At 40.2% G+C, this 10,121-nt stretch overlaps 2 protein-coding genes and 1 long non-coding RNA gene across 3 annotated transcripts; 2 read left to right on the top strand and 1 right to left on the bottom strand.

Annotated features, from left to right (window-relative positions):
* Nucleotides 1-220: 220 nt before the first annotated feature.
* LOC139659477 (uncharacterized) lies at nt 221-2,311 on the bottom strand. The gene is made up of 3 exons (XR_011696230.1): nt 2,191-2,311; nt 1,602-1,693; nt 221-329 (listed from the first exon to the last, which is right to left on the bottom strand). It is a non-coding gene; the product is annotated as an uncharacterized lncRNA (long non-coding RNA).
* Nucleotides 2,312-2,655: 344 nt separating this feature from the next.
* Nucleotides 2,656-6,278, top strand: golt1ba (golgi transport 1Ba). The gene is made up of 5 exons (XM_071537764.1): nt 2,656-2,765; nt 3,268-3,359; nt 3,557-3,735; nt 3,964-4,045; nt 5,007-6,278. Exons 1-5 carry the CDS (start codon nt 2,741-2,743, stop codon nt 5,043-5,045), a joined length of 417 nt encoding a protein of 138 aa, XP_071393865.1. The 5' UTR covers nt 2,656-2,740; the 3' UTR covers nt 5,046-6,278.
* A 670-nt stretch (nt 6,279-6,948) lies between these two features.
* spx (spexin hormone) lies at nt 6,949-9,712 on the top strand. The gene is made up of 6 exons (XM_071537781.1): nt 6,949-6,954; nt 7,612-7,695; nt 7,937-7,994; nt 8,122-8,184; nt 8,924-9,010; nt 9,648-9,712. The coding sequence occupies exons 1-6, from the start codon at nt 6,949-6,951 to the stop codon at nt 9,710-9,712; spliced, it is 363 nt and encodes a 120-aa protein (XP_071393882.1).
* The last annotated feature ends 409 nt before the right edge of the window (nt 9,713-10,121 follow it).

Genomic DNA, 10,121 nt, shown 5'->3' with positions numbered 1-10,121 from the left:
TAGTTTTGTTATCATACATGAATGTGAAATAAACTCACAATACAACCTCCTAACTTCAATCGTGTAATCATGTCTGTTACCGGGTTTATCGTAGCGCTGCATCTCCTGCTTGCTCATTGTTGGGCCAGCTTCGGACGCCTTCGAAGACGACGACGATGAAGATGAAGAGGATGATCCGGAGGGCTGGGCGGCATCACAGGCTTCCTCGAGCCTGCGCAGCAACCTTTTCTTGCTGGAGTTCAGCTCAGCCTGCCGCTCCAGGAGCTCCGCTATCTGGAGCTCCACCACCTCCAGCTCAGCCTCCACCGAGTCCAGTTCCGCCTGCACATCTAAAGGGGAAGAAACATTTTTAGCAATGCCAATATTATAATTGTTTTGTAATTAGAGGCAGGCTAGTTTGAAGTCTGTGTTTCAGTCCCTGTTTTTATGTTGGTGGATTTTATAGCACTAAACTGTTTGTCCCCCATGTGATGAAATCTGGGGACAAACATGATGTCTTGGGTGACACCTCTGGTCTGATTTTGACTAAACTTGGAGGGATGATGTAGGGCTGGGCGATAATTCAATATTATCAATAATCGTCTTTCAGTGGAATCATATCATCATGATATGGTGATTTTGGGATATCACGATACACAATTCTGCTGTCTAAAATAATGCTAACAAGCTAATTTTATTTAAAAACTCTGACAAAATGAGGTATGAAACATTTTAAGGAACATTATTTGAAAATTTTAGTTTTGTTTGACATCACACCCTATCATTACCATTCGGTTCAATAGGATGGAACATTAATTTGAATATTTAACGTGATTTTGCATACATAAGTCATATTGTAATATATATCGATATTGAAATAAATCCTTACAATTATCATGATACTGATTTCAACCATATCGCTCAGCCCTAGGATGATGCATCTTCTTTGATGAAACTTAGAGGATGAGACATCTTGTCACTTACTAGCCCAAGAAGTACCTGCATCTTTCATGGGGGATGGCATTTTTTATTTCTTTACTTGTCTAACATGTATGTCTTCTTATTAGAAATGGTTAATTCTACATATTTAGACATGCTTCTTTGACAGTCACATGATAAACAATTGGCATCTAGAGCAGACAAAGTCATCTGTGTGATAAACTGATAAACACTGAGACAGTCTAGACCTGTGTAGTCTAACATCTGCAGCAGGTTCCCTCCTGTTGGGTTCAGTGTAAGTATGATGATACTCAGAACAGGAGACTGTGAGGTCTAACACCTCCACACATACTAATCACTTGTGGCTCACAGGTTGAGACCTAATGATCCATTTCTCTCTGTCTCTCTCCTTCCTTCTCTCCCTCTGGGACTGTGGCAGTGTGATATCTGCTGTCTGTCCCCATGAGGTTCACCTCCTCTCACTTACACACAAAACAATTGCATCATCACCACAGAGAAGCTGGTGATTGTTTATATCTTAGCACAATTTAAGTTCTTTAATTATGTCTTTCTCCTTTAATAGGCAAACAAAACTGATGCAGGGTTAGGATAATTATTCTACATCTCGATTGTCTTCATTTATTCCACTGTAGTTTTTTTTAGCTTGAAAGGGATAAACTTACCATTCGTGTTGTCACCACCGCCCATATTTCTCAGGCAGATTTGCTCAGAAAGGAGACAACTTTCAGACTGTCATAGATGTCGGTATGATTCTCTGTAAGAGAGAAAAATCTTTTCAATACATGATCTGTACCTATGGTCACCAAGGCTGCTAAAGTTACAGCAGCTACCTAGATTCTAGGAGTTTATAAACATAGAAAAAGTTACTTGAGTCCAGGCTAGCTAATAGTTTCTTATCCAGTATTAACTGTGGGGACAAAGTGCCAGCTTGTCGTAGATTTTTATACCTATGCAAAACAGCTAGCCAGAATTGAGCTAGCGTTAAAAATTACAGTCGACGACGCTGGGCACCTGCTTCATTTACACAAGGAGGAGCTAGCTTGTCGGTTGATGGATACTGAAACCAAGCAGGCTGTTGCACCAAGTATGGGCAGTTTCTCATCCTCCCTTCTTTCCTGTACGCACTAACTGAAACGCAGGAGAACAGTTTCCTAAGTGCAACAGAACAATTTCCTTTCTCTTTCAGGTTAGCTGAATATTTCAGGAAAATATTTCGGTGAAGTGTGGAATACTATAATATAACTTACTAACCATTCGATGACCACTAAGCAGCCCCCGTCCAAGCCCCTCTCTTGTTGACTGAACCCACTTGATGGTTGCTAACTGGGTTGCTAGAGACAGATCACGCCGGTAGAAAGTATCTGGCGGGGTGGGAGCCAACCGGAGCTCAACGGCTTCACGCATGTGACACATTCAAGAAACACTGTCCAACGGTGAAAGACAATGTCAGTATGTTCCGAGATAAAAGGCCACGTAAATAAGGAATATTCACCATGTGACTATCATGTGCTACGACTCACCGTGTAGCTAATGACATATCATTTCAAATGCAGATGACAAGAATGTTGATAAAACAGAAACCCAGAGGTGGTGGTGAACAGCGAAGAACGAGAGTGTTACCGTTGATGTGTTGAATGCAACCCAGATTTGTTCCGGAACGTGTCATCGCGAGAAGGCGTGTTTCCGGAAGACGTGGCTGTTGCTGCAGTGGCAGCTGTCATCAGAATTACAGGAGTACCAGTCCCATAATATCCTCTTTTCCTGCTTCTCTGTTATCCTTAGCTGTTGATTCATCGTCAAAATGATTTCTCTAACGGACTCCCAAAGTAAGGCTCGTTTTATTTCAGTAGCTCTACAGATTTCTGCTCTCTCTAACCGGTTTCAGCTGATAACAGTTAGCTAACTAGCATACAGTGCTAAACAAATTAGCTTTGATTTTCTCATGCCATATGACTCAAACAGCTAGCTGATCTTTGCCACTAACCTGAGTAAATGCTGGCAAGCCGTGGTGGAACTTTTGTCATGTGATTCTGTAAAAGAAAGCTTCGACTATCTTCAAATAGAGAATAAACACTCAAAGCTCCTCATGTCAGATAGTGAAATGGTTATTTTCAGTATCACTGTGCCTGTTAGAGATATTGGTGCTATTTTATATGCAGTTCCCTCTGTCATATGAAAGCTCAGTAACCAAACTCTGAAGCCTGAGCACATTTACATGCATATCAATACAGTTACACTGTTGTTGAGGGTGTTAAATACACCTTTACACGTATCTTACGGCAAAGTATAGCAGTTGTTTAACCAGAACTTGTGTCTGTTGCCCTGCAGAGATCGGGATGGGACTAACAGGCTTCGGCGTGTTTTTCCTCTTCTTTGGGATGATCCTGTTCTTCGACAAAGCCCTCCTGGCTATTGGAAATGTGAGTGTTACTGCTCCATTGCACCGACATTATCTCTGACGCTGAGAAACTCCACAGCTGCATCTTTCTCTCTCTCTCTCTCTCTCTCTCTCTCTCTCTCTCTCTCTCTCTCTCTCTCTCTCTCACTCTGTCTCTCTCTGTCTCTTTCTCTCTCAAAACATTCAAAACATTGAGCCTTCTCCTCCGTTTCGCTGCAGATCCTGTTTGTGGCTGGACTCGCCTTCGTCATCGGGCTGGAGAGGACCTTCCGCTTCTTCTTCCAAAAGCACAAGATTAAGGCCACCAGCTTCTTCCTGGGAGGCGTGTTTGTGGTGCTGATAGGCTGGCCCATCATCGGAGTAGTGCTGGAGGTCTACGGCTTTTTCCTCTTATTCAGGTGAGGGGGAAACAAAGGATGCACAAGCTGAGATCCTGACACTGGACTGTACTTAATGTTAACAAATCATTGATTTTGTTTAGATTGAGATTTAGGCACCCTCCAGTAAATTTTGTCCTGTGTCTTTTCTACATTTAAAGTGACAATGGCCAGGACTCAATTCTCTCTCTCTCTCTCTCTCTCGCTCTCTCTCTCTCTCTCTCTCTCTCTGTGTTTTATCCCATCCAGGGGTTTCTTCCCTGTGGTAATAGGCTTCATCAGAAGAATACCTGTCCTTGGCTCGATCCTAAACCTGCCGTTCATCAGTGGAGTGAGTATTATCCAGTGCTGAAGCAACACTATGTTTACATGCAGCCATGCTCTTATTTCCAAATGAACTGACCTTGTTCAAACACGTCAACCAGGCTAGATGAACCTACCTGGCCCCCATCCAATGACAACTATGGTCCTGTACATTAACAGCCAATCCAGTACAACAACACTACTACTTTTCAGTGGGATTTGGCTGGTAATCCAGTTGCAGACTGCCTGTAAACATAGTTGTGAGCAGGTGCATTCAATAGACACAAAACCTGAGAAATAAAGGCAAGAATTTTGTGTTAATTGAGCATCAAATTGGCTGTTCTGGCAATTTTACAAAGTAAGAGTAACCAGTGGGGACTGTCGCTGCCTGAGAGTCAAGCTATAGCATCTCTGTTGAGTGGAGAGGCATACTAACGCTACAGTTATGAAGAATTCCTCAAAATAACAGAAGCCTGGTTAGTTTTGTGGCTAATGAACATGCTCCTAGCGCGGTGTGGTGTGGAAGGCTTTGTTTTGAGGTGGATGTCTCTCTGTCTTTTTAAAGCCTTCGTAAGGCTCTGAGGACAATCAGCAGTCGTGGTCAGTCACTGCCGATTTTCCCTTGCATGTCAGCATGCGTAACGCCCTTCACAGTACTCATAAAACTAATATCTCACCATAGAGCAAGAAAGTGCAAGGAAAGCGTACATTTTTTTTTTTGTGTAGAGAGCAGGTAAATTCACTCATTCTACATTTTTCTGTTTTCGTTTTATTACTTTCGCTCAAGTCATGCATGCTTCCCATTAGAAATACACTAGGATAACGTCCAAACAGTGCAGTCAAGCCATTGCTTTAGCGTAGAAAGTCACGCTAACACTTTGTTTCTTATTTATGTCTCACAGGTCTGTGTGACAGATTGTGCTTTACATGTGAAGAGGGATGAAATACGCATGGGTGACGAATAACATTATGTCTTTCTTTTCTTTCAGTATGTGGACAAAGCGGGCGAGAGCAACACAATGGTATAACGGTGACTTTTTGTATCCAGAGAGGTCCGTTTCAAGTACAATAGTTTTTATAAAGCAACGCAATCTCCCAATGGTGAATGGCTGATTCACAGCAGTTAAGGTTATATACATTAAGATTTCTCCCCCCTCCGGCAGGCAAAAGACTGCTTTCTATGTTTCTGTAATTTGACTGGCCGATGCTGCCAATCAAAGGGTCATCAGAGCCTTGTAGACTGTTACTCAAGGATGGAGTCACTACGGAATATTTCACATGTCGTTGATCCCTCCGCCGTTGAATGCATCTCGCATGAAAATGGAGGATTCCCCTGAAAGCACCATGGACTCTATCCAAGTGTCTTTCTCACTCTGTGGAATGTACAGAAAACACTCCTGACCGGACGTGGACAGAGAGCTTGCCGTGTTGTTACATTATCGTGCCTGTGCTTTAACTTTATTTGGACAAAAGCCCAATATTTGTGTCTCTTTGCAGTTATTTTGTGACACTTTTTTTTTCTCTCGCAGCTGTTTGAATACCAGGTGTGGCAGTTGTAATATTTTCCTATACTGTTAGCTGTCATTTCTGTGTACGATTGGCTAATGATTACTTCAGTATGAGGGTTTTTTTGTTTTGTTTTGTTTTTTTAATGATCAGCGCTTGACTTTCAGTATAGTAAGGTGTTTAAGGGGAAAAGCACTTAATTGAAGAATTCAAATAAGTAAATTTTGTGGTTTAGGACACTCCAATCAGTATTGAAAATGAACAACTGTCCTTTTCAAACATGAGAATGTAAACTCGAACCTGTGATATCATCATGGTGCAAAATCTGGAGCTGATCTATAGACAATAGGAGACAAATAGGTTTTTACGGACCTACAGAGCTTTATATCTAAATGAGCTTTATTCTATAAACATGTTATCAGATCTGAACCAGATTATGTACCAGATTATGCCCAGAGAATCCCTCTAGGTGCTTTTACAGTCTACCATCTTTACTCATTCATTAATTCATTAATTCATTCGTTCATCAGTGACCCCCAACTTCGACATGTAACGACTTCACAGGTTCAAGTTGTCTGGTTTCTGGGTTTGGGAGAGAGTTCATGATCGCTCATATTGATCGCTCTGCACCACAGAGGGAGCATGAATGAATTCTTCAATTATGAGGTCTTTCTGTTCAAAGCATAGAGAATACTGAACGGTTACATGTGAAATGACAATGTTTTGCTGTATGGCACTTTTGTAAATATACAATGAAAAATAGCTCTGTATCTGTCGTTCATGTTGTTTATGGTCTTTTCTAACTTTGTAATTGCTTACTCTCTATATATAATATATTTAAGAATTCAGTAGTACTGCCAGTCCATCTAGACTATGACAGCACTTTCCTGCAGTAGATCTAATACTTATGCATAGAAATACGTCAGAGGGTAGATACCGTTTCTCCATTCATTGAAAGTCTTTTCATTCATAAAATCCAGCACTCATTTATCTGTTGACTGCTTCAGTGAGCAGGGCGCAAACATATCAATATTACCAGGAAAAAAAATCATTCCTGTTATTTACAGTGACAACATAACCCAGAGCGTAGCATTAAGTGTGACTTTGCCCCCAGCTTTATTAATTTTGATTCTGTGGTGGACCTGGACTTGCTTATGGCAGCTATTTTCATTCAGAAATATAGCCCGCAATGAAATAAGATTAATTGATCGGTGCCTCTATTCATTCACTCCTAACCGCCCCCATTTCATCAAATTGGCGTGACCTATCGCTGTTGGCATCTATTAGCCGTGGAGCGCCGAGGTTTCCCCGCCCCGAAGAATATAAATACAGGGAGTGGGATAACCACCAACAAAGACAACCTGGACCTCTCTCCTGGCATCAGACGGAGCTACTGCACACCAGTCCCATAGCATCTCTGTCGCGATGAAAGTAAGTAGAGCACATGCACTGGAAAAATGTCCGTCTTAATAAGTCATTAAGTGTAGTATTGGGTTTGGGAATCTTAGTTAAATTAGGTGGAAAAGTCACTTAGGTGAGATTCTTCTACTTGTTTCCAACGCAGTTTCACCTGTTTGGAGAAATAAGGTGGAAAGCTTCAATAGTAACAAGACAATGTTGCTTAATTGAAATCTTTAAACAATTTGTTTTGTATTGGAAACAAGTGAAATTATTATTTTCACTTGCATAAAGGAAAACAAGATTTTAAGACGCAATAGTAGAGTTAATGACTTGTTAAGACGGACAGTTTTTGCAGTGTAGTCCAGTAATTTGTGGCCATTTACGCATCATTAGGCCGCTTATGACTAACGTGTTTTTCTTAAATGAGGTTAGTGTCCATTGTGTAATTTATAGCTTTATCATTTTGTACTGGGCTTTCAAATTTACCCCATGAATGGGTGATACTTGAGGCTGGGCAAGATGATGCGTAAATCGCTTATGCGTAATTACGCACGAAATTGGGAACGCTGTCACATTTAATTTGTCTTTAAATAGGATGTTACTTGGTCGCTTTGCTTTTCCGTTATTTTCAAGCAATTGCTATATTGCAGTTTGTGGATTTCAACGTGTCTCTTCTATCTCCTGCAGGGTTTGAGGACCATTACATTAGCTTATGTGCTAACTCTTTTACTACTGGCAACATTTGTCTCACACTCGTGGAGCGCACCGAAGGTAAGGCATTTTCACCCTATTCTAAAAGTGTTGATGCTTTTATTTTCAATCAATGGCCTAATTGAAGATTGTGCTCAAAACAATCAAAATTAGTCAAAATAATTCTGGACCAGCCAGAGCTACAAAGCATATAAAGTGGAAATAATAAAGCAGAGGTACAATTAAAACAATATTCATCTAGTTTCATTCTAGTTAATTAAAATCTGACAAGAGCATTTTTTCTTCCGTTTCTTCAAAAAAGGGAACTTTCCAACGGAGAAACTGGACTCCCCAGGCCATGCTGTACCTTAAGGGCACTCGTAAGTAACCGTTACCCAATGGCAACTGAGACCATATATCCATACAGAGATAAATGCTTCAATATCTGTCACTGAAGCATCTTTAAAGAACGCTGGATTTTTAATTCTGCACGTTATGTTATTTCAGAGGGACGCAGGTTCATCTCAGAGGACCGAAAAGAGGGAGATGTGTACGACACGTTGCACTTAGGTAGCCTACAGAAGATCCTTTACATCTTCCTTCCATTCAAATTAGGAATTTTAGTTTATTCTGCTGTTGCTCTGATTGTGTAGTTCTGCAAAAAGGCGTCAGCCAAATGCCAAAAGACAACTAAGTCCAAGATATTCACCATCATACAAAAATCCATCTATAATCCATCTTTAACTAAGCAGCGTGACTGCTAGTAATATAAGTAACATCTGAAAGTAGCAGGAGTAGCAACTGTAAGTGAATCCATATGTAAGTAACCCATACTCTTTCCCCATATTTCCCACCCATACAGTCTACTTAAGGTGTTGAAATTGCCAGCAGCATGTTTACATAACCTCCAACTGTTTATGTTCTATTTTATTGCCTTATTGTTTTTATTGCTTATTTTGATATTTATTTCATATTCGTTTTTGTCTTTTTTCCCCCCTGCTGAATCCTATTACTTTTACGGCCTAATTTCACAGCTGGGATCAATAGAGTTTCATCTTATTTCATTACAGTTCAGCAACCTGCTTGAATTTTATGGGTGTCTATTAAAAAGGAAAGTTTTACAGGCCAGGGTTTCCCCAAAAACAATCTTAGAGCTGAGATCACTTTTGTCCCATGGGTGGCCAGAGCGTATAAAGATAATCTGGTTTTGGAACCCAGTTAAATGAAGGGCTGAATGGTGTAGATGGTAGGGGATGAAGGGGGTGAATCTACTGTTTTGTGTGTGTGTGTGTGTGTTTTTTTTTCCCAGAGACCCGCAGTCAGAACACAGAGAAGCTGAGCGTAAACCAGGCAGCGACCGTCCTGCTCAACTTTCTGCAGCAGGCCAGGGAGGGAGGTGAGATCAGCATAAAGTATATTATACAGTCAAACAGACAGTAGCTGTGCATGATAGTTCATACTGCATGTCTAGTAAGGAGCATGCAATCATAATCTCAGCACGTAATGCAACATCAACATCTGCAGTCAATTTCTTTCTGGGCATTTTAATGGTTTTAAACTCAAAAACATTCTGCACTCCTGTACTCAAAATGCTTTCCTAAATAGTCGACAATGCTATGGAAGCTTTAAGACACACACTTTGTTAACGGTTGGTGTTGTGTTCTGGAAGTAGGACAGGGTTCCCACACTCACTATAAAAACATTAAATTTAAGGACTTATCAGTAACTTTCAGTGTCTTGTTTGGTGAAATTCAAGGACTACAAATCGGCCTGTTTTCTGTTTTGCATCCATTCATTTTCAAAAACTTATTTTATTTTTTCTCAAATTCAAAATCTTTCAAGGGTTTTCAAGGCCCATGGGAACCCTGGTAGTAGAAAGAGTTCATTTTACAGTATAAAAATAATGAGTTTGTGTCCTATATTATAGCTTTGTCTCAAGACTTTTATTTGACTTCCATAACTTTGAGTTAGTTTTTTTATTGTATTATATTGTGCATGCTAATCCTCTCTCTCTCTCTCTCTTTCTCATTAAGCTGATGAAAACCCAGACCAGGTGTACTTCCAAGATCTGCCAGTGTGGAAGAGAGAATACTTCTGATGGACTTTGATACATTTATAAAAAAAAAATAAAAAATTGCCAGCCAACATGATCTTGGTGTTTGGATGTGAGACATTCAATTCTGTGTGCGGGGAAAAAAAATAACTGTTTTGTAAATACGACTACTCTGAAAATGTTTGGATGTAATGTTTTAATAAAATGAGTTTGAATTCATAGCACCATTCGCCTCAGACTGTCTGATCGCAGAGGTTTACTTAACAGATAGTAAACTTCCTTGACAAACTTGAAAGTATATTTCTCTTGTTATGGTCACAAAGCATCATACTACTGCATTTTTATGATAAAGTGTCAAGCACTATACAAACAAAACAGCTTTATGCTATAAGTATTCAATAATGAGCATAAGTGTTGAGCGCCTGATTGAATTTCAATTTTCCAAGAGCAACAC

This window comes from Centroberyx affinis, unplaced genomic scaffold (genome assembly GCF_046629955.1).
Source record: "Centroberyx affinis isolate AG114_WGS23_722 - 3 ecotype Tasmania unplaced genomic scaffold, CSIRO-AGI_Caff_v1 ptg003122l_1, whole genome shotgun sequence".
Lineage (NCBI taxonomy): Eukaryota > Metazoa > Chordata > Actinopteri > Beryciformes > Berycidae > Centroberyx > Centroberyx affinis.
Note: the sequence above shows the minus strand (reverse complement) of the source record. Positions and strands in the feature narration are given on the sequence as shown.

Coding starts and splice junctions, on each gene's coding strand:
- golt1ba (XM_071537764.1), top strand. CDS start 2,741: ATGATTTCTCTAACGGACTCCCAAA. Junction 2,766..3,267: donor TTCTCTAACGGACTCCCAAA/GTAAGGCTCGTT, acceptor GTTGCCCTGCAG/AGATCGGGATGGGACTAACA. Junction 3,360..3,556: donor CCCTCCTGGCTATTGGAAAT/GTGAGTGTTACT, acceptor GTTTCGCTGCAG/ATCCTGTTTGTGGCTGGACT.
- spx (XM_071537781.1), top strand. Junction 7,696..7,936: donor ACTCGTGGAGCGCACCGAAG/GTAAGGCATTTT, acceptor TCTTCAAAAAAG/GGAACTTTCCAACGGAGAAA. Junction 9,011..9,647: donor GCAGCAGGCCAGGGAGGGAG/GTGAGATCAGCA, acceptor TTTCTCATTAAG/CTGATGAAAACCCAGACCAG.